The sequence below is a fragment of the Eucyclogobius newberryi genome, unplaced genomic scaffold (assembly GCF_026437365.1).
Source record: "Eucyclogobius newberryi isolate DKJ021-1_F unplaced genomic scaffold, fEucNew1.0.hap1 SCAF_16, whole genome shotgun sequence".
NCBI classification, from domain to species: Eukaryota; Metazoa; Chordata; class Actinopteri; order Gobiiformes; family Gobiidae; genus Eucyclogobius; species Eucyclogobius newberryi.
Genome location: NW_027315790.1, coordinates 24,894,420 through 24,917,568, shown reverse-complemented (window position 1 = coordinate 24,917,568; position 23,149 = coordinate 24,894,420). Strand labels below are relative to the sequence as shown.

The 23,149-nt window shown below is 43.1% G+C and overlaps 3 protein-coding genes across 3 annotated transcripts in view; 1 reads left to right on the top strand and 2 right to left on the bottom strand.

Moving 5' to 3' along the window:
* Positions 1 to 9,422, top strand: part of cdcp1b (CUB domain containing protein 1b) — a 28,766-nt gene extending 19,344 nt beyond the window's left edge. Inside the window, exons 11-13 of the mRNA XM_072448070.1 lie at positions 5,552 to 5,908; positions 6,883 to 6,964; positions 8,163 to 9,422. Coding sequence (XP_072304171.1) covers positions 5,552 to 5,908; positions 6,883 to 6,964; positions 8,163 to 8,667 — 944 coding nt within the window. The 3' untranslated portion in view covers positions 8,668 to 9,422. The remainder of the gene's footprint in view (positions 1 to 5,551; positions 5,909 to 6,882; positions 6,965 to 8,162) is intronic.
* LOC140362067 (small ribosomal subunit protein uS7-like) overlaps positions 1 to 23,149 on the bottom strand; it is a 252,108-nt gene that overhangs the window by 212,256 nt on the left and 16,703 nt on the right. The window lies entirely within an intron of this gene.
* clec3bb (C-type lectin domain family 3, member Bb) lies at positions 10,389 to 14,004 on the bottom strand. Its single transcript, XM_072448071.1, has 3 exons — positions 13,893 to 14,004; positions 13,561 to 13,659; positions 10,389 to 12,805 (listed from the first exon to the last, which is right to left on the bottom strand). The coding sequence occupies exons 1-3, from the start codon at positions 13,987 to 13,989 to the stop codon at positions 12,399 to 12,401; spliced, it is 603 nt and encodes a 200-aa protein (XP_072304172.1). The 5' UTR covers positions 13,990 to 14,004; the 3' UTR covers positions 10,389 to 12,398.

The following is a 23,149-nucleotide window of genomic DNA, read 5'->3' as shown; positions in this document are numbered from 1 at the left end:
GGCAAAAACCCACAATACATAATCATAAATTTCATCCCATTATATGTTGTGGGATAACATTATTATTATGTTAATTATCATCCTATAACATTTATGGGACCATATTCATTTGAGAGTCAATTTACTGTTACAGCCTGAATTTTAGACCGCAACATAAAAGAAGGGTTTAAAAACTGTCCACTGTGAACACTTGGCTCGTGTTAAGTGAGCTGTCATCAGTGTAAATGTAATGTGTGGGTGTGAGTGGAAGTCGGTTCAAAAACTTTTTGCGTATGTAGGTGTTGAAGTACGTAGTATACAATATGTACCTGTATTATGAGTATTATGTTACGAGCTGGGAAATGGCAGGGTTTGTTACTGAACACACAAATGTCAAATACATGGTTATTTCCACATGTTTTGACACGTCTGAACTATGCAACAGGCACATTTCTTTTTGCATCGTCACTCCAGGATTGTTGTAAAGCAGCCCAAACATTTTCCTCACAAACATTTTAGAAAAATACCATTATTTTGTGTTTTTAAATTGCTTGTACATAATCTACAGAGTTAAAAATTTTCAAGACACTTCTCAAGGGTTAGATCAGGGTTAGAGGACATGATGAGCTGAAGTGTCACATTCAATGTCGGTGTAATCCCTCATTCGTCCAGGCGTGTTCCATAGTAGAAAAAGCTTCAGTTGTAGTCATCTGGACTCAGTTTGAAAAAATAGACGTTTCGACTCTCATCCAAGAGTCATTGTCAATAAAAGAATTTAGATATAATAATAATAATATCGGAGTTCTCGATCTAAATTCTTTTATTGACAATGACTCTTGGATGAGAGTCGAAACGTCTATTTTTTCAAACTGAGTCCAGATGACTACAACTGAAGCTTTTTCTACTATGTCACATTCAATATCTCTTTATTGTCCTTATTCTCAAGACAGTTTGTTGGCTTAATTCCCTTTTTGTTTAATGACATTTTGATTTGGCCCTGTCTGTAAAAGTCCACAAGAGGGCAGCATGATACTTCAAGGAATCAAATCAAAGTACTTTGTCTTTGTCTGATTTACTCTGGCTATGCAGAGGTTACATTTCTAGAATATAAGTATATGTTTACAAAGATTCTTCTTTTTCTTGCATTGAAGAACAGGACATTAATTTAAATTGACTATGATTGAAAAAACATTGCAAAGCAGTGTTTTTCAAACCATGATACATAGTCTAATTTAATAAATGTATCAATAAATAGTAGATCCTGCTTTAGCCCTAGTTTAATGTCAATTTTGATGTGACGTTTGTGCAAGTGTGAACGCACCCTCAGACCTGGTTTAGCCCAATATTACACCTGAACTAATCCTGCTGTGGACCTGGTTTAGATCTGGTGGGCTTTTTAGTGTGAAAAATGTTGCTGCACGTCCTTCCCCGGCCCTTGTACCTGTTTCATGCTGTACTGTCCTGTTAAGTGAAGCTGACGGGCCAAAACATCCTTTTAAAAAAAGAAATAATATGTCAGTGTAATTCCTTATTCAGCCAGAAGAGGTCCATGGTGTGAACGCTTTAAGAACTACAAAGCATCTGGTGTACAGATATGATTATGATTTTCTTCACTGTATGATTTTGTTCACACTTTGAATATTGCGTTACAAATTGGTCAATGATAAACCAGGTTTACTTAAAATCCTTCAATCACTTTACAAAAGAGCTTTATACATATTAGATAGATGATCATATAGCCCGATACTTAAGAAACATAAGTAAACATTTTTAAATCGTTGAATGGAAATGATGATCGTTCAATTTGTAGAAGTGTGCACGCCGCGGTCGTTCTGTCTGCTGTTCCAGATCAGAATTGAATAAAGCCTGTTCTTGATGTGACTGCAGTTCCTCCACTCACAGTCAGTCAAAGGCAGAGTTGGAACGTCCCAGTGGCATTCGGAGACAGCGTGACATTTAACACATTCAAGACAAACCTCAAACGTCGCCTTCAGAGGAACCGTGTCTGGAATCACTGCTTCTGAACTGTTGTTTAACTATATCGTTGTCACTTGCGTTGAATGTGTGCACAGTGTTGCGTGTTTCTTGCCCGGACCTGCAGAGAGATGATTCTGGCATATTTATGTCGTCTTCTTATAGCGTCAATGAGGTACGAGGATTTATATGGGACAACCGCGAGGAGACGAAATGGAACGAGTTGAATAGAGATTTTTGCGTGAATCATGAGTTTGATCTACTTTGTACACATATAACATACATATGCACACTATTTACTAGAAGTTTCCTGTATAAATAGTTATTTTTGCATACAGAATCAGAAAAGGTTTATTGCCATTACTAATGAACAGAATTCACAAACATTGGAACTTACTTTGGTGATTCAGTGCAACATAAAACAATGAACAATGATACAACAACCTATATAAAGTCCAGATAAAAAACTATTTACATCTGCTATAGGTGTAATCCCTCATTCGTCCAGGCGTGTTCCATAGTAGAAAAAGCTTCAGTTGTAGTCATCTGGACTCAGTTTGAAAAAATAGACGTTTCGACTCTCATCCAAGAGTCATTGTCAATAAAAGAATTTAGATCGAGAACTCCGATATTAATACTGTTCTGTGGTAAGACCCGCCCATTGGGAGGAGCCTTCCTGAAGTAGAAAGAGTTGTTTGTTTCAACAGAAACTCCCCCCTTGTATCTACCGAGCTAGCCTATTCAGAATTTTAATGGGCTATTAGAATCCTCTTTGTGAGACCCTGGCTCAACCACCCTGAGTACCTGATTAGCATCTAAATGTCCTGGTCCTGGTCCTGGTCCTCTACCTTTCCAAGGGTTCAGTATTCCATTATAGATACCAGGAAGATTGAATCCTTTCACTGAGCACCTGAGGATCCAGGAAAACAACGTCAGAATTGATAAATTGAAAGACAGAACAGGAACTTTACAGGAGAAATTAACCAGCATACTCCCTGAAGAAGCTTTCAAAAGAGTGCTGGATTTTACACAGACAGCACAAGAAGCACAGCACAGGAAGAGCAAAGAACGCCAAATCAAGAAGTTCAACATTCTTTTGAACAAAAAGAATGCAGGTGAGGTCGAGCTAGACATTAGGACTGAGACAGACAAATTAGCAACCAGCAAAAACAATTGGATTAAGAAACTATCAGATCGTGTCCTGACACAGGCAGAAAAGGAGGTGCTCTCTAAAGGTCTCAACTTTTCTGTCACCTCTAAACACATCCCTACAGAGGACTACATCACAGCCACTGAAACGGCAATTAGGAACAACAAAATGACTGAATCGGAGGCTGCAGACCTGAGGTTACGTGTCACAGCGACCCTGAAGAGTGCCAAACCACCGCCTTCAAATATCACATCTGAAGAGAGAAAAGCACTTTCAGCACTGGAAAAAGATCATAGCATCAACATCCTCCCAGCAGACAAGGGACGTTGCACTGTGATTCTCAACGCAGCTGATTACGAAGCCAAAGTCCACACCCTCCTCGAGGACACGACCACATACGAGCGCTTGAAAAGAGATCCGACCAGTGGCTACAAGAAGAAAGTGATAGACTGTTTACAAAGGCTGGAAAAAGAGGAATCGATAGACCGGCCTCTGTATTACAGACTGTATCCTGGTGAAGCCATGCCCTGCATTTATGGCCTTCCAAAAATACACAAAAAAGATGTTCCACTCAGACCCATAGTGTGCAGCACAGATTCCATCACTTACAATGTGGCCAAGCATTTAACAACTATATTGGCTCCGCTTGTGGGGAATTCGGTACATCATGTGGAAAACACGCACAACTTTGTGGATAAAGTGAAACATCTCCAACTGGACCCAGATGACCTCATGGTTTCATATGATGTTGTGTCCCTGTTCACCTGCATCCCGACCTCTGATGCAGTAGCAGCAGTGAGGATCAGACTGCAGGAAGACAGCACCCTACAGGAAAGGACCAAACTGACACCTGAACACATATGTAAACTGTTGGACATCTGTCTGAACACCACTTACTTTCAATTCCGGGGATAATTTTACAGACAGATTCATGGCTGTGCCATGGGCTCGCCCGTCTCTCCCATAGTGGCCAACCTGTACATGGAGCACTTTGAGAAGAAGGCACTGGCCTCATTCTCAGGCATAGCCCCAAAACTGTGGCTCCGCTATGTCGATGATACTTTTGTAACAATCAAGAAACAAGAGCTGGAAACCTTCTCTGATCACATCAATGCTGTGGACCCACATATCAGGTTTACAAGAGAAGACCCCCAGGAGAATCGCTTGGCCTTTCTTGATTGTTCCACGATCAGAGGAGAGGACGGGAAACTCCAAATAGAAGTATATAGGAAACCTACACACACGGACCAGTATCTGCTCTTTGGTTCCAACCACCCACTACAGCACAAGCTGGGGGTGATCAGAACCTTACAACACAGAGCTCAAGGTGTGCCCACCAGCTCAGAGGGCAAGAAGAAAGAGGAAAAACATGTCCGAAATGCCCTCTCAGCCTGTGGTTACCCCGCTTGGGCTCTCAATAGAGTGAAGAGAACCAAGAAGCAGGACAAAAGGGAAACTGAACAGAGAAGGAAGGGTGTTTCTATCCCTTATGTGTCTGGCCTGTCGGAAAAACTGCAGAGAAATTTTAGACAACACGAAGTCCCTGTTTATTTTAAACCAGGAAACACTTTAAGACAAAAACTGGTTCACCCTAAGGACAAGTTGCCGACTCAAAAACAGAGCAATGTAGTTTATTCGATCCAATGCAGTGAAGAAAGCTGTAAAGAACGGTACATAGGTGAGACAAAACAGCCTCTACACAAGAGGCTCTATCAGCACAGAAGAAATACAAGTTCAGGACCTCAGAGTGCCGTGCATCTCCATCTTGAAGCCTCTAATCACTCGTTTGAAGACGGTGAGGTGAAGGTTTTAAGCAGGGAGAAAAGATGGTTTGAAAGAGGAGTCAAGGAAGCTATTTTTGTTAAAAAAGAAAGACCTTCTTTAAACAGAAATGGAGGGCTAAGATTCAATCCTCCTGGTATCTATAATGGTATACTGAACCCCTGGAAAGGTAGAGGACCAGGACCAGGACATTTAGATGCTAATCAGGTACTCAGGGTGGTTGAGCCAGGGTCTCACAAAGACAAAGAGGATTCTAATAGCCCATTAAAATTCTGAATAGGCTAGCTCGGTAGATACAAGGGGGGAGTTTCTGTTCAAACAAACAACTCTTTCTACTTCAGGAAGGCTCCGCCCAATGGGCGGGACTTACCACAGAACAGTATTAATATCGGAGTTCTCGATCTAAATTCTTTTATTGACAATGACTCTTGGATGAGAGTCGAAACGTCTATTTTTTCAAACTGAGTCCAGATGACTACAACTGAAGCTTTTTCTACTATCTGCTATAGGAAAAAAAATGTAATAAAGTGCAGTCGCATCCTTTTGAGTGCCGTTTGGGCTGGACACGTGGAGATACTTTGTTCGGCCACACCCTCGTTTAGTCGACTCCAGCACTAATCGTCCCTTTTAAATAAAACGCTTCAAACTCTTTCTTAATTCCCCCAGAGACCATCATCTACAGAGTGAGCCCGGACCCTCGGGCCCCTACGCTGCTGGCGACGCCCAACTGGCCGCGCGGCATGAACCCGTCCACCACCGTGTCCTGGATCCTGACGCTGCCCGGGAGCTACCAGGCGCTGCTCCACTTCCCCAACGTGAGCCAGCCCAAGTGCGGCGAGCGGCACACCAGCATCAAGGTGCATGTGCTCGGGAACGACGAGGAGTTGATGAGCCGGCGCGAGGACGAGGCCATCGGCGACAAACTCCTCGTGCCGCACAGCTTTTACCTCAACATGTCCAACTGCGCCATCGAGGAGGGCGAGTTCGGAGCCGTGGTGAAGATTGTCCTGCAGAAAAAGAGCAGTAAGAGAACGCGTGTTTGTCATTTAAAAACGCTTGAAATGGGGGGTTTGTATATGTTTTACCTATTGTAGTGTTGATTTGTTCGCGGAATTATAGTGATCTGATTTACATTTTATTGGGCAATGTGTCAAAAAAATATAATAAAGTTGTTTTGAACGTGAATATCATGCATTAGAGCTGCAGAGTATGTCGCAAAAATATTGATATTGCAGTATTGGCCAACAAAAATGATTGATATCGCAACAAACTAAATGTATCACAATAACATCAAAGTCCTCCGTCCAATTTATTTAATTTACTGTATTGTACAAAAGCTTTAACCTTTATAAACACACAGGCTTTTTCATTTATTCGCTCAGTAACCCTAACCCTGTTTTAAATTAAAAGGGAAGATTAAATTACTTTCCTCAAACATTAAATTAGCCTTGATTTTTGATATTGGTTTTGTCAACGTTAAGCTTTTGCTTATCGTTGTAATTTAAGGCATGTACTGTTCAGTTTTCTGTGTCAAAGTACACCAACATCTTATATTACAATCTTTTCCAATGTCTCGTTTATCGAAGGCGGCAAAATGTGAAGAAAAGAAACAAGAAAAGTGACATTTCTTCACTTATGGGTATAATTTTTACAGGCAATTCACATTTGTGTAAGACTTTAACGTCAACTAATCCATTTACTCAAACGTTTTTGTACTTTTCTGAAAAACATTGTCGAGATGCTCCAAAAGAGAATAAAAATATGACTATTGCTTAATCTCAAGTGGAATATCCAATCGGAAACAAAAAGAGCTCTTCGGGTCGCCACAGTTTAAGACTAAAACTCATTAGACACAAAAGGTCTCTATCATGTCCTTCAGTTGTGTGTGTAATGTTGTTTTTCTGCAGTTGCACTGTTGTTTCACACACGTCTTTAACCCGTCTCTGCCTCTTTGTGTGAGCGACATAGTCAAAATGCACCTTCTGTCGTCTCCTCAGATCTTTTGGCCATCGTCCTGGGAATCGCCGGCGCGCTCCTCCTGCTGCTCGTCGTGCTGGTGGTCGTCTGTGTTGTGACAAAGTGAGTGCGCCAACATCACAGTGAATCACTTTTTTTTTTTTTTTAAACAGGAATAAACCGGTATGAATCTGGTTCAGTTTTGGGGCTGCACAGTGTAAAGTATTAGTATTAGATTTGTGACGCGAGTTTAAAAAGTAGGATTTTCCTTCTTCGGAGTTCACATTTTGAACACATCCAGGAGCGTTAAAAGAGAATGAAATATGAACAGATAAACAAATATAAGAATCCCAAGCATTTCAATTTGTTTGTTTTGGTCTAAACCAGTGGTTCCCAAAGTGGAGGTCGCGAGATGTTGATTTTATGAAATTATCACACTTTTTCCCCTCGTATTTAAAAAAAAAAAAAATATATTATTATGAAAGAATTTTGGTAAATGATTTGAGTGTCCTACTAAGTAATTTGACATCAACAATTTAAACTGATTTGACATGTTTTGCACCTTGAAATGATCACAGACACAGTTTGGGAATCCCTGGTCTAAACTACAGACACAACAATTTATATATATTCTACATAGAAAACATTGCTACTACTACTACTACGACTACTACTACTACTACTACTAGTACTACTACTAGTACTACTACTAGTACTACTACTAGTACTACTACTAGTACTAGTACTAGTACTAGTACTAGTACTACTACTACTACTAGTACTACTACTACTAGTACTACTACTACTAGTACTACTACTACTAGTACTAGTAGTAGTACTAGTAGTACTACTACTAGTACTACTACTAGTACTAGTACTAGTACTACTACTACTACTAGTACTACTACTACTAGTACTACTACTACTAGTACTACTACTAGTACTAGTAGTACTAGTAGTAGTACTACTACTAGTACTACTACTAGTACATAACAATAACAATAACAATAATAATAATGCCATATTATTTAAATAAAATGTGTTAAAACCGTAACTAATACGTTGACATATTTTATCAGCAGAAAAATGTAAAATGTCTTTTAAAAGTTAATCGCAAAAGTTCACAAATATCACATTATTCCGTTATTTGAAAGTTTCCTTTTAAATCAGAGTAAATCCACAAAACAACATTCATGATATCTACATTTGAATATAGTTCCAGCCTCTAAATATTATAGCTGCAATGGCCAGAGACATGAACATTATTATTACACGACTAAAGTTCATAATCGGTCTCTTCTCGTGGTCTTTGTCGCTTCAGGAAGAAGAAGCAGCAGATGTCTAAGGAGTCGTCCATCTACATGGGCAAAGGGAACATCTTCCGCCCCAACGACCGCACGTTTTCCAAGTCGCGCTCGGACAACGACTCCCACGTCTACGCCTCCATTGACGAGACCCTGACGTACGGGCACCTCCTCGGCGACGCCACGTACTCCGACGCGGCGTCAGACCACTACAAGGGCATCCAGACCGACTCCTACCACACCTTCACCGGGCCCGCCAACGCCGCCGCCCTGCCCGCCATCCAGGAGCCGGACGCAGAGCCGGAGCTCGACGGTTACCGGGGGTTCCTGGAGCCGTCATTCGTCCCACCCCGGCCGCGCACGCCCATCGACCGGCAGGACAGCCTAGGCTTCCAGGACCGGCGGATGGTGGATAACGAGCTGTACACGTTCAAAAGCACGGGGGACATTAACACCATCCGGCTCTCAAAGATCGATCCGGAGCCCGAGCCGCCCACGGACACGGCCACGGAGGAGTTGTAGCGCTCCTGACGGTTCAGCATCGAGTGGCGCCTTAGGTTGCTATGGAAACGTGTTTTAGTGGTTCAATTTAAAGTGATGACATGCAACGACCGAGGGGAGAATATACAGTAGCCTTTCAAGGAGAGCTGTGGTCGATTAATTGTTGAGTCGATTAATCGCTCAATGGCGTCTCAGTTTTAATAAGATGACGATTTACTTAGTTTGGATTCCAAGGATTTAAATGGGAAAGGTAAAGAAATGGAGTTAACCAGGGATGTCAAGATGATCAGGTTGATTTATGAACGTAAGAACCAATTTTAGAAGCAAAAGTGTTTTTAGTTCAATCTATCGCCAGAAAAATAGGCCTTAATCTAAATCTCTTTTTGTCATATTTAACTGTATTTTGCTTTTCAGAAAGTTCAATTTCGTAAAGCCGCTCACAAACCTAAGGAGCAGAAACATGTCAGGCCACGGGAATGAAAGAAAATGAAAGATTTCACTGTTTAATCATCGAAACACTTGATATCCACCAGATTTAACTGAAAATGTAGTGACTCATGAGTTTTAAATACTATTTGAATTTAAATACTATTTCTTTGGTCGACAACAACCCTGATTTCAACGGGACAAAAGCCTTTCCAGTCCAGTTGACATAAATACGTTTTCTTTTACTACAGACGTACTTCAAGTATTTAATCCATCTTTGTTTTTAGCTATTTTCATTATGATGGTTTCAAATTAAAAAACATTAGAAATCATTTATTCTTTTGTTTTACAAAGACACCAAAACTAATAATCAGAAATAATTGAATTATGTTTCAAATGTGTTCTTTATTGAATGTAAAATTTATTTTAAAAAGAAAGTTTTTAAATAATAATGTTTATAATATGTCGGTGTAATCCCTCATTCGTCCAGGCGTGTTCCATAGTAGAAAAAGCTTCAGTTGTAGTCATCTGGACTCAGTTTGAAAAAATAGACGTTTCGACTCTCATCCAACAGTCGAAACGTCTATTTTTTCAAACTGAGTCCAGATGACTACAACTGAAGCTTTTTCTACAATGTTTATAATGTTACTCTCAGTGGTTAACAAATAACACTTTTAGTCGTTTATCTTTCAATTCAGGATGAACCAAATGAGTGTTGAACAATAAAGACAAAGGTAATTTTGCCAACAATAAAACGATCCCTAAATAAAGTTACTGAGACCTTAAGCTTTGTGCGCACGCCTTAAATAGAACTACTAAAATGAGTACAGTATTTTTCTACACTTCCTTTGCATCGATGCAGGACTGTAAACTGTGACTGTTTGAATGTGTTTCATGAAGCTTCAAAGTCAGAAGCTGTGATTTCTTTTTAAAGCAATGTTTAGTTTTATTAAATCTTCTCGGAACAAGGGACTTATTTTTTATTTTATTTTTATGTCAATAATAGTTTCTTTGGTTTTCTGTAAATATAATTTTAGATTTTGGAATAAATGTTGAGACTGGGCTTTTATTTTCCAGACACATTTTGTTTGAACATTTCAGGACGAAGCCACGTGTTTGACCAGATGAAACTCAAAGTGGAAAAGAATGCGGTTTTGGATCGGCTGCAGATCCACGTGGAAACAGTGTTTGGCTTTTATGATCGCAAATAGAACATTTAGAAGATTTACTTCTTCTACTTACTTGTGATGTGCATGAACTTGCTCTGAATCTTCCTGCTTTTCATTTAAATTTTTTAAACAAATACAATGCTGGACAACAGCTTTTATATGTTTATTGAGAAAAATATCAGTACACGAAAAGCACTGCAGAAAATTTCAATTGTTGGCTTCATGCAACCAATAAATACATTCAGTTTTCAGTTTTTTCAAGGTGTTGGTTTGATCCTGGTTTGAATCTTTTTTGTCCTGGTTTAGGTCCTGATGTAGTCCTGATGTAGTCCTGGTTTAGCCCTGGTTTAGGTCCTGATGTAGTCCTGGTTTAGGTCCTTGTTTAGGTCCTGATGTAGTCCTGGTTTAGGTCCTGATGTAGTCCTGGTTTAGGTCCTGATGTAGTCCTGATGTAGTCCTGGTTTAGGTCCTGATGTAGTCCTGGTTTAGGTCCTGATGTAGTCCTGGTTTAGGTCCTGATGTAGTCCTGGTTTAGCCCTGGTTTAGGTCCTGATGTAATCCTGCTTTAGGTCCTTGTTTAGGTCCTGATGTAGTCCTGGTTTAGGTCCTGATGTAGTCCTGGTTTAGCCCTGGTTTAGGTCCTGATGTAGTCCTGGTTTAGCCCTGGTTTAGGTCCTGATGTAATCCTGCTTTAGGTCCTTGTTTAGTTCCTGATGTAGTCCTGGTTTAGCCCTGGTTTAGGTCCTGATGTAATCCTGCTTTAGGTCCTTGTTTAGGTCCTGATGTAGTCCTGGTTTAGCCCTGGTTTAGGTCCTGATGTAGTCCTGGTTTAGCCCTGGTTTAGGTCCTGATGTAGTCCTGGTTTAGGTCCATGTTTTGTCCCAGTTTCCACGTGGCGTTTGCAAATTCACCCCCAGTTCACCGAGAATATGAGATGAGTTTGTCGTCTGGTCAGAAATATCCCAAATTTCACGTTTTTCAACAGATCAAGACTTTTGCATTCGATTCTGTTTCTAAAATGACACTGTTCAGGCATTTTAAGGCAAACGTTTGAACCGGAGCGATTAAACAACGCTCAAAATTGCGTCGCATGTTCTCGGTAAATGAAATGGTCAAGATTGGCTGCGTTTGAGCCAATGCTGTCAACTGTTCTGTTTTATAGTTTGGGGGTTTGTAAATGACGCCTTACGTTCAGTTGTGAAAGGTGCCAGCACCTTAACAAGTAAAACCAGACCAAAAAGTCTGGAAGCCGGAGGACGCCAAATTGCACCTCTTCTTGATTATGCTACTCGCGAGAGAGTAATAATGCTTTAAAACTACGGCTTTGAGGCAGCGGAGAGGCCAGAAAGTGCAAGAAGTGTCAAGTGGAGCTAAAGCAAGAGTGTTCACACAAAGAGGCAAAAGTTTGAACATCGTGTTTTTTGCATTCAAACCAAATCTTCTGTTTAAATCATTAATACAGCAGGTTTTGTACAGATCTTTTTACTGATGAAATCCTTCTGTCGCACAGTTATGTCGCATTGTCATTTCCAGATGTTAAAGTATTGTTTTATGGATGCTTGTTGATTGATATGTACACATTTTATTTGGTATTTCAAATGTAAAATGAGAAAATGTCACTTTTGTCTCTGGTGTGAACACGTCTTTGAACAACCACATTTCGTAATAACGTAAAATTACATGACGAATATCGCACAATTTTCCTTTAACATGGCACATTTCCCAAGTCTACATCGATGCTAACCAATATTAAAATGAGTATTGAAAGTACATACTGATTTGTACAAGTATCGATACTATAAAAACAGACACTTAAAGCTGTAGTACGTCACTTTCACACTGCAAAACTGGAAGTAGATATTTAAATCTGCCTCTCACAAACCGTTTATTAATCCACATACATTTTCTCTGCTATTTCTTTGAGTAATTTGTAATGTGACAACTCTCATCTTTAGCTACACCTTTTTCATACATTTTACAGTAGGAAATAGCTTGCAATAAATAAGTTATTGTCAAAGTTAGTTAAAATGAATCAAATTGATAATAATTTGTGTTTCTCTACAAAAATAACACAATTTCTTAACACTTTAAACCTCACATCACATAATTCTACCTGATTACAAAATGTGGTTGTACGATCCGTGACCGCAAACGTTTTCAGACGATGTTAAACTGACAAATGGAGACTCTTTCCTCTCTGCAGCTCTCGTCGAACCACTTCCCGCCGGGCGCCGCGGACAGGACGGCGCAGTTTTGGGCCGCGCCTCCGTCCGGCTGCGGGGCCCCGGAGCCGGACGTGTCCCAGTTCTTGTAGGCGATCCTCTCCCCGGTCTGGTCCGTCCAGTCCCCCTCCGTGACCATGTCGTTGACGCCCAGCCACACCCGCTCGTCCTGGCCCAGACTCTGGCGGATGTAGTCGCGGAGCTGGTCGTTCTCGGAGCCGGACAGAGGCGCAAACAGGACGCCCCCCATGGAGTTGCAGTCCTCGCTCGCAGCGTGATACCGCTTCTTCACGGAGTCGACCAAAAAGCACTTGTTGTGGACCTTTATGCCTTTCAGACAAACTGGGGGAAAAGGCGGGAGATGAAAAGCACGGATCAGAAAGAAGCCTAAAGGGTCCGACACGTGCTTTCAATATGTAAAGGGTTCAACGTGTGCGTCAGATTTCCACGTGTTCAGCGTTACATAACTCACAAGAAACAGAATGTCTTTAGAAAATACTTTTTTTTTTAAAACCTGTGCTTGATCTGAAAGTGACAGTTTGCAAAAAAGAGTTTACGATGACACTTTTAAAGGTTTAGGACTAGACTATTAGTTTATGAATGATGATTCAGGCTTAGTTAACACTCAATTAAGGGTTTAGGATTAGAGTATTAAGTAGTTATTAAGCCTGAATCATGATTAATAAACAAATAATAAACTATTTGTTCATTATGAATTAAATCTTTATGGTTTATTAATTATGTTTAATAATAGTGCATTTTATTCCTATATTGCTTCTTAGGACATTGAAAAACACTTTTCAAAATAATACCGAAACAGTCCATTAAAAACAATGAATCAAACAAACTGCAGTAATAGATCTTTTTAAAGAATTGTGCCGAGTTTTGACAAGAATAAAAACTGTTTTGTTTTTTTTAAATTGTAGTAAGAATACTTTGGCTTTGTGGAGTCAGTGTCTTGTCTCTGTGGAGATGAGCTCAGTGCCATACAGTGGAACCTGGAGAACAGAAGGTGCCAATGTTTGTACAAATCTGCGGGTTCGACAGACACTTGTCGCCCTTGGAAACGTCAGAAAGGACAGTTGTGTCGGACTCACCCGTCTGCAGAGCCTGTTGCTCCTTCAGTAAGTTCAGTTCCTGGAGGATGGCGTCGATCTGCTTTTGGAGATCCTCAATCGCAGCATCTTTGGTCGCCTCTAAACGTTACAGCGCAGTTACAAGTTTGGCAAGAAGTCCCAAGAAAAAGAGAGCTTCTAAACTCAAACAGTCTTATGTAAAATGAGCATTAAGTGTTTTCTATTGACGCTCAATGTTGATTTAGGCAACGTTTTATTGTGGTTTTGGAGACTTTCTGACCTCAAGACCCCGTGAGATGAGCTCATAGTTCATTTGCAATATTAAGAGCCAAACGTTTAAGATATTACTGTACCTTTCTTGAGCAGTTTCTTCTTGTTTGGCGCTTGTTGCAGTGACGCGTTGGCCAGCAGCAGGAGTCCCAGCAGAACACAAGCTCCTCTCGGATGCATCTTTGGTCCTCTTGAGTCTCTGAGGCTGCTTCAACGTGGAACTTTCAACCTATTTAGTCCCTCCTCTCCCGTCTCGCACCCTCCCAGGCAGCAGAGGATATTCGGTTACGTTTACTTCAGTGCTGTGGTAAAAGTACAGATACTAGAGCAAAATAAATCACTTCAGAGTGAAAAAGTATTTCAGATTGAGCTCTATGTATTGATCTTTATGAATAATTGTAGTGAGTTTTGGGGGAAAAGAAGCAGTTGAATCAATAACATAGTGAATGTATCAGTTTTATTTATGTATTTTAGTCCAAACCTGGTATTTAAGATAAGATAAGAGATAAGATAATCCTTTAATATCCACACAAGGGGAAAATTTGTTGTTACAACGCAGTAGAAACAGGAGGAAAGGACAGATTATAAGAAGTTTCAAAAACACACTCTTAATAGAACTCTTATGAACAAAAACAAAAAACTCTTATTAACTCTTTAACTGAAAATCATCTGTCACCATGGCCATCAAAGAAAGCACTTTTTACTTTTCAGTCCTGTTCTAAAATGTCGTGGAGTAAAAAGTGCAGATACCGGCTCTCAAATGTAGTGAAGTAAAATGTACTGTAAGTAAAAAATACCTAATTGTTTTACTTAAGTATTGTGGGCTTCTTTTACTTTTAGAGGTGGGCGATATATTAAACAATTATAAAATTGCAATAGTTTCAAAGAGATGCAAAAAGACATGAGAAGGTTCAGGATTTTGTCTATAATTGAGCCTAAAAATGAGACAGAAAAATCTTGTGTAACTCCCAAACAAGTATATAAAGCAATATTTCTGCTCTTTGATGGTCATATTTATAGTCCATTTACTGTTTTTTGCAATACTTTAGACATTTATTGTCACAATTTAGCACATTCCTGATGCTTTGTGAAAATATTGTCTGAAAATGGTTATCGAGATAAGAGAAAGTGTGATAAAAATAAATTTACCCTTAGTTAATATTAGTTTTTTTTTACTTGAGTTATTACTTTGGTCTCTACAATATTTTTACTGAAGTTTTTTAATACTTTACTCCCATCTCTGCTTCCAGGCTTTATATCCCCAGCCAAAACTGACACTTGGAAGTATTAAGAATAAAACCTTGTGACATGGCTCCAGACAAAAGCAGATTCAGCAGACGTTGGTCTGGGAAACAGGTGGAGTATGACATAAACTTCCATTTTATCCAACTTTAGGGGATGAAAGAGGGAAAATAAACACCGCCTGACATGATGCATAAAAGACCTAAACAACTTTGACATTTGTGTGGCAGAGAAGCAGGAAGAAAGTCGTCCAAAATGATCTGTTTTAGTTGGATCGTTTTAACCAGGTCTGCTCAACAGCTTTGGACCAGCGAGATGGACAAGCACGTGTTTATAAGTTTTATTTGGAAAAAGTCTATAGTACCACGACAGAAAACAGAGTTCTGAGGACCACCAGAGCTAAATCAGGTCTATAACAGGATTATTTCAATTTGAATTAGAAAATATGTCTGTTTTAACCAAGAAATCACTGAAGGACGAGCAAAAATGTCAAAAAATTTACTTAAAATGACAAAAAAAACTAGAATTGAAGAAGTGTCTGCACATACCACCTCAAAGGACGACGATGACGCGGAGTACAGGGGACTGGAGCAGGACTTTGTGGACTGGTGTCAGCGGAACCACCTCCTCATCAACGCGGGGAAGACCAAGGAGATGGTGGCGGATTTCCGCAGACGCCACCCCACTGCCCCCTCACCAGTGAACATCCAGGGACGGGACATTGAGACAGTGGACTCATACAAGTACCTGGGTGTTCATCTGAACCATGTTCATCAGTGAGAGACTGATCCACCCTCGCTGTGGGAGGGAGAGGTTTCGTAGGTCTTTCCTTCCTGCTGCTGTCAGACTTTATAACAAACAGTTAGTCCTGAACACTCGAAATACTGACCTAACCTAATACTGATGTGCAATTCTGTCATATGTGCAATTACTGTTGGAATTCATGTGCAATTACTGTGAAATTCATGTGCAATCTATGTGCTGTCGTGACACATATTCATGTGCAATTACTGTCGGGATCACATGCAATGGTATTTATTTATTTGTCTATGGGAGTTTTTATTTATTTATAGGAGATCTTCTACTGAAAGTGTTTTTCAGACTTCCTATAAGTGATCTGTTCTTCTGTATCTACCTCTGTATCTACCTGCGTTGCACCAATGAAATTTCCCCATGTGGGACAATAAAGGAATATCTTATCTTATCTTATCTTATCTTAAAGGATTATCTTATCTTATCTTAAAGACCTCAACACTGGATCAAGAATGAACTACAACAGGACCTAAACAAGTCCACACTGGCATTGTTTGTGAGAAGGTTGTTCGAGTTTGAGAACATGGCAACAAGTGAAATAAAGATTTCAATCTGAGACTGCACTTTGAATATTATGATTTCACGTGTACTGGAAAAATGGGCACAACATTTGAAATCATTGTAATTAAACTGAAGCCAGGTCAAAACGGGTTGTCTTTTTATTTGTCCTAGGAAATAATAGATCCATGGGAATAATGTACAAGTTTGTCCAAAATCTGAAATTGTAGTAGTAGTAGTAGTAGTAGTAGTAGTAGTAGTAGTAGTAGTAGTAATAGTAATAAGATAAGATAAGATAAGATAAGATAATCCTTTATTGTCCCACATGGGGAAATTTCATTGGTGCAACGCAGGTAGATACAGAGGTAGATACAGAAGAACATGTAGTAGTAGTAGTAGTAGTAGTAGTAGTAGTAGTAGTAGTAGTAGTAGTAGTCGAAAAATAATATGAGATAAGATCCAATAAGAGGCATGCATAATGTAAGGTATAAGAAATAAAAAAAAACGGACTAAATGGACAGAATAACAGAACTGCGGCAGTGCAAAATACAGCCAAAACACCTGATATTGTGCGCACTTTCACAGACGGAGTTAATACTTACACGCTTGTGGCGCTCGGGCCAAACAATAATTACCAGTGTAGAAAGATCCACTCTCCTGGACCCCGGTGCTGGAGGTTTTTTACACCGCACATGTCGCATGGATTAACCGGTCACCACCCGCAGGAACAAAAGCACTGAAGGTAGGAACAGAGCTTAGTTGCTGTTGTTGTTGTTGTTGTTGTTGTTTCATGGCGGTTGGCATCCGAGTGTTGCATTACCGCCAGACTTTATTCCCCAGACTTTGTCGTAGTCCTAAAAGTTGTTCTTCCAGTGCTTTGACCTCCAGTGCTTTGACAAAGCCCAAGAGGTCATGAGTTTCTTTAATGCCCTTTAAACACAGATGCAGGAGGTAAACATGAGAGTGCAGCTGTACATTGGCTCCCCAAATATGAAACAAATAAAGATAACAATTACAGGCCAATTTTACAACTATCTTCAACACATTTATTTCTTCAAACTTGTGCCTCTGGCAAATGTTGAGGATAATTAGGTACTTAACAAGTGCTAGCTTAAACTTTTGGAGACCGTAGAGACAGTCCGTGGATGATCGATTAAAATATGGGTGTGTCACACTAATTACGGCCCCTGCAAAACAAGTGCAATGTGGAACCATACCCAATAATAACGTAAATATACAAGTAATATTGCGCAGCCGTTCAAAACGTCTCCCCGTCCGACTTTATTCTTTAGGCTTTATTCTTTAGTTGTTGTTGTTGTTGTTGTTGTTGTTGTTGTTGTTGTTGTTTTATGGCGGTTGGCATCCGAGTGTTGCATTACCGCCAGACTTTATTCCTCAGACGTTTCGTAGTCCTCAGACTCTGTCGTAGTCCGTAAAAGTACTCCTCCCATCGCTTTGGCGTTACAAAGCCCATGAGGTCATGATGTGTTTTTGTGACTAGAATAGTTGTTGTGTCAGAGACCAACCGGCTTTATTCCAGGGAGACTCTTCTTCACCTTCCTCGCCCTCTTTGACGTTCGGTGCTTTGGAAGTACAAAGCCCATGAGATCATGGGACGTCTTTGTTGTTTTACAAAGCCCATGAGGTCATGGGACGTCTTTGTCGTTTTATCCTTTAGAAGTCCTTCTTCCATCACTTTGGCGTTTCTAGGCCCATGAAGTCCAAGCGCGTTAGAACATCCTCTTGCTCCTCATCCTCGGCTCAGTCTCCAACACCCCCCACCTCTATAAACGTTTACCCAGCCCTGTGCTACATAAGTAAGCAACCACAGCCTGACACAAACCCTGTGACTGGATCGCCAGAACGTTCCGCAGATTGAACTCCCGCCCATTATTCCGAAACCACAAGGCCAACCCGGCCCTTTCCCTATCATAAGCTTCACAGCAAATCAGCACATGCTCGACAGTCTCTGGCACCCGACAGTGACCACACAGACCGGTCGGATGTTTGCCTATCCTACTCAGTGACCAATTGAGTCCAGTATGGCCAATCCTCATGCGGTCGAAAGGCCCTTTCCTCCCACGCGTTCCTGCCCATAGACCCGCAAGGACCCACACTACCCTGTATGTGATAGAGATGCCGTCCAGTAACACAGTGGCTCCAAAATTCCTGCCAAAGGCCGACCACATGACTCTTGATAACGGGCTTGATTTCAGACTTGCCCAACTCAACCGCCACATCAATTGATGGCCGCCGAAGGGAACGTTTAGCCAGTGCATCAGCCATTTCGTTACCATCCACCCCCACATGCGCAGGGACCCAAATGAAGGAAACCCTCACACCCTTCCTGGACAGGGACAACAACTACAATACCTCGTGCACTTGGATGCAAACTGCCATAAAAAACAACAACGACAACAGTTTGGATATTACGGCAACATAGAGGAACGCCTCGGTCCGTATGACGGGGAAGAAGAAGAGGAAGCGTGACCTGGTCGGTGACGATATGAACAGCGGGGAGGACTCCCCTGGAGCCACTGATCCTGTGCAGCGTAGGGCGTCTTCTTGCTCGTCTATGAAGGGCTCTCTCAGTGAGGAGCAGGGCGGGGGGGTTGCAGATGTCGGGGATGTGAGTTCAGAGTGTAAGGTGTTCATAAAGCTCGCGCAGGATAATGCGTCCTTTAAGGGGTGGGATCCGATGGCGTTGACAAGGAGCCTGACTGTAGCTGTGGGAGTGGTCAAGCATGCGAGTGTCCTTAGGGATGGCTCGCTGCTGGTTGTGTGCAAGGACGTGGCTCAGCAAAGGAAGGCGATTGAAGCTAAGTGTCTGGGGGGGAAGGACATTCTTGTGTCTGATGCTGTAAGAGGCACGGTCAGGGGAGTTATAGTAGGCGTCCCTACGACGACATCTGTGGATGACATAAAGGAGAATTTGACTGGAGCTAAGGTGGTGGATGCTAGGCGGTTGAAGATGACCCGGGATGGGGTAAGGTGTGACAGCCTGTCGATAATGATTAGATTTGAAGGTGGGATCCTGCCTCGTGTGGTGTGCGTTGGGTACATGCGCTATGGCGTACGCCCATATGTTCTGCCGCCCCTGCGTTGCTTCAAGTGCCAGCGCTTTGGGCATATTGCAGCGGTCTGTAGAGGGAAGCAGAAGTGTGGTAAATGTGCAGGAGACCACGAGTATGGGAAGTGTGACGACGGAGCAAAACTCAAGTGCTGTAACTGTGGGGGAGAGCATAGCTCTGCCTACGGGGGATGCGTGTTCAGCAAGAGGGCTGCTGAGGTGCAAAAAGTTAGAGCCTCTCAAGGCATATCCTACGCGGATGCGGTCAAGAAGGTGTCTGGTAGTCAGGTGACGGTGGATGCAGTGGGGGCTGCCAGTGCTGCTGGTGTCCTAGGCGACAGGGGAGGGGGCAGCGTTGCCCGCGGCCAGGGGGAGGTCCCCACTGGGATGCCTGTGAGTGTGGCTTCCACGGGCAGAGGCCCTGTGGGTGCGGAGGATGTACTGGTTGTGAAGAGGAAAGATTTCTTCCTCTTTATAGTGGAAGTGATTAACTGTACTGGGCAAACCAAGAAGAGATCCGAAAAGACTAAGATCATCGCTAAGGCTGCAGGGAAGTACTTTGGAGCTGGGGGCCCCGAGTGGACGGAGATAGAGGATGCGCTGCGGGAGGGCGCCCTGCCCCATTCTGGCAGTGGGAGTGGGGGGGCTCCCGATGCGCCGTCAGGTTCCGGGGGCTCATAATGGCGGTGGTTGTCTTGCAATGGAATGCGCGTAGTCTTCGTGCTAATGGCCAGGAATTTAAGCATTTTGTCTCTACCTTGTTGAACAAGCCTCACGTTATGTGCGTGCAGGAGACTTGGTTACGACCTAGGTGGGGTTTTGGGATACAAGGGTATGTGTGTGTTAGGAATGATAGGGAGCAGGGTAGAGGCGGAGGTGTGGCTGTGTTTGTCCGAGATGACCTAAATTACGTTGTTGTCAGTGTGAGTAAAGCGCCGGAGGCCCTGGCGGTGAGGGTCTGGCTGGGTGGTGAAGCTGTTACTGTGGTTAACCTTTATAATCCGTGTGGTGAGTTAACGTTAGAGTCCTTACATAGTATCGGTAAGGATGTTCGGGGAAAGGCCGTGTGGTGTGGGGATTTTAATGCGCATAGCGCTTTGTGGGGCGGTAGTGGTACCGATAGGTATGGGCAGGTGGTAGAGGGTTTTATCAATCAAAGGGAGTTGGTTTGTCTGAATGATGGGGGTGGGACCCGCTATGATATGGGGACCGGTGCGGAAAGTGCAATAGATCTTACACTTGTGTCCAAGGAGTTAGCTGGTGTTTGTAGTTGGGAGGTTCTTGGTAATCTTTCTTTTGGTAGCGATCACTATCTAGTCCGCACCGTGATTGGCTTTGGGAGCTGTGTGGTCAGGGGGACGAGGATCCAGAGGTGGCAGTTGGCAAGGGCGAACTGGGGGGCTTTCCTGAGGAAAGCTGATGATGGTTCTAGGGTTCTGCAGGAAGGAGGATTGACTCAGGTGGATGATCTCAATAGTGCAATTGTCTCGCTCATCACGCAGTCAGCGGTAGGCACGATTCCTAAGAGTGGTGGTAGTGGACATAGGAAGCGGGTGCCGTGGCGGACTGAAGCATGTGGTCATGCTGTTGATGAGAAATGCGGCGTTTCGCCGGCTAAGGGTTGCCCACACTGAGGGTGCCCTCATTGACTACAAGAGGGCCCGCGCTGTTGTGCGGAAAACTGTGAGAACGGCCAAGAGTGCCTATTGGAGGCGGTATTGTTCCAAAATTGGGAGAGAAACGCGTCTCGGGGATGTTTGGGGGATGATTAAGTGGATGCATGGGGTTGAGCGCCGTCATGGGACCCAGGTCCTAATACTGAATGGTGTTGAAGCAGTCAGCGACGTTGACAAAGCTGAACTGTTGGCCAGCACCTTTGTGTCGGTGCACAGCTCTGACAATCTCTCACCTGCGGAAAGGCACTACAGGGAGAGTACTTTGGCCCAGAATTCTGAGCTGATTGGGCACCAGCCTTCGACTCAAGATGACCTTGACCTTCCGTTTAGTTTGTTTGAGCTAAGGAGAGCACTTTCTAAGGCGAAACAGACAGCCCCGGGTAAAGATGAGGTGTGCTATGACATGCTCTCTCATTTGACTGATGACACGCTTGGGCTAGTCCTGGGTCTTTTCAACCGTGTTTGGGATTCAGGTTGTGTTCCATCTGCGTGGAAACAGTCTACGGTGGTGCCGGTTCTGAAGCCGGGTAGGCCAGCGTCTGACCCTTCAAGTTATAGGCCGATTGCCTTGACGTCGCAGCTCGGGAAAACGATGGAGCGCATGGTTACCGAGCGGTTGGATTACTTCTTGGAGAGTCAGGGTTTGCTTCCCGCGTACCAGAGTGGTTTCCGTAGGGGCAGGAACACCATGGATTCCGTGTTGTGTTTGGAATCTGATATCCAGCTGGCCAGGGCTCAGAAAGAAAAGGTTATTGCGGTGCTCTTTGATGTGGAGAAGGCGTACGATATGGTTTGGAAGGATGGGCTCCTCATTAAGCTGCGGAAGTGTGGTGTGAAGGTTAAACTGTTTAACTGGGTCCGGAGCTTTCTGTCTGGCCGGCGTATCCAAACCAGAGTGGGCGCTGCTTACTCTGGGGTCTGTGGGGTGGAGAATGGGATCCCGCAGGGGAGTGTGTGTAGCCCTATCTTGTTCAATGTTATGATTAAGGACATCTTTGACGACGTGGATGGGTCTGTTGGGAGGAGCCTTTATGCTGACGATGGCGCTCTATGGGTGAGAAGGAGGAATCTCCGGTTTTACGAGGCGAAACTGCAAAGGGCAATACAGCAGGTGGAGCAGTGGACCCTGAAGTGGGGGTTTAAACTGTCCGTACGGAAGTCTCAAGTGATCTGTTTCTTCAATGGGCATAGGGACGTCTCCCTTCGACTGCATGGGCAGGTGCTCGAACAGGTCAGGGAGGTGAGGTTCTTGGGGGTCACCTTTGACGAGAGGCTTAGTTGGCGTCGGCACATTGATGAGGTCAGTGGTAAATGCAAAAGGGTGAATAACTTGCTTCGTTGTCTATCCGGCCAGGACTGGGGGGCCAGCAGAAGGTCGCTCCTGGGTATCATGAGGGCGGCTATTGATTATGGCTGTATAGCCTACATGTCTGCGGCTGAGACTAACTTAAAGAAGCTTGATGTGGAGCAAGCCCAGGCCTTGCGCATCTGCTGTAGGGCTTTTAGGACCTCCCCTGTCTCGGCGCTGCAGGTTGAGTTGGGGGAATTGCCGTTACGGCTCCGGAGGCTAGAACTTCTGTTGGCTTACTGGGTGAATGTGCAAGGTCATACGAGCTCTCACCCGGTGAGGGACTTTCTCAGGGTTGATGGGGGGCAGAGTGAGGCTGGCGGTATGGTTTTCAGCCAGGTAGGAAATGCGAAGGCGCGGCTTGCGGGGGTTGGTGATCTGCGTGTGAGCCCGTCGGTGGCTTTGTCTGCTATAGCTCCGTGGAAGTTTGTCCCGGCTCCTGTTGATGTTAGCTTGCATGGCAAGCTTAGAGGAGTCGCTGGGAGGGCACCGCAGTTTGCCGTTCAAGCGCTCATCGATAAGCACTCAGGTGATGTGTTTATTTATACCGACGGGTCTAGGGATCCTGAGAGTGGGCGTACTGGCGCCGCTTATTTTGTGCCTGACCTGGGGCTAGCGGTCAAGAAGAGGTTGACAGATCGCCTTTCTGTTTTCACGTCGGAACTTATAGCGATACGGTTGGCGTTGGAATGG

Coding starts and splice junctions, on each gene's coding strand:
- clec3bb (XM_072448071.1), bottom strand. CDS start 13,989: ATGCATCCGAGAGGAGCTTGTGTTCTGCTGGGACTCCTGCTGCTGGCC. Junction 13,660..13,892: donor GAAGAAACTGCTCAAGAAAG/GTACAGTAATAT, acceptor TGTAACGTTTAG/AGGCGACCAAAGATGCTGCG. Junction 12,806..13,560: donor GCAACAGGCTCTGCAGACGG/GTGAGTCCGACA, acceptor CTTTTCCCCCAG/TTTGTCTGAAAGGCATAAAG.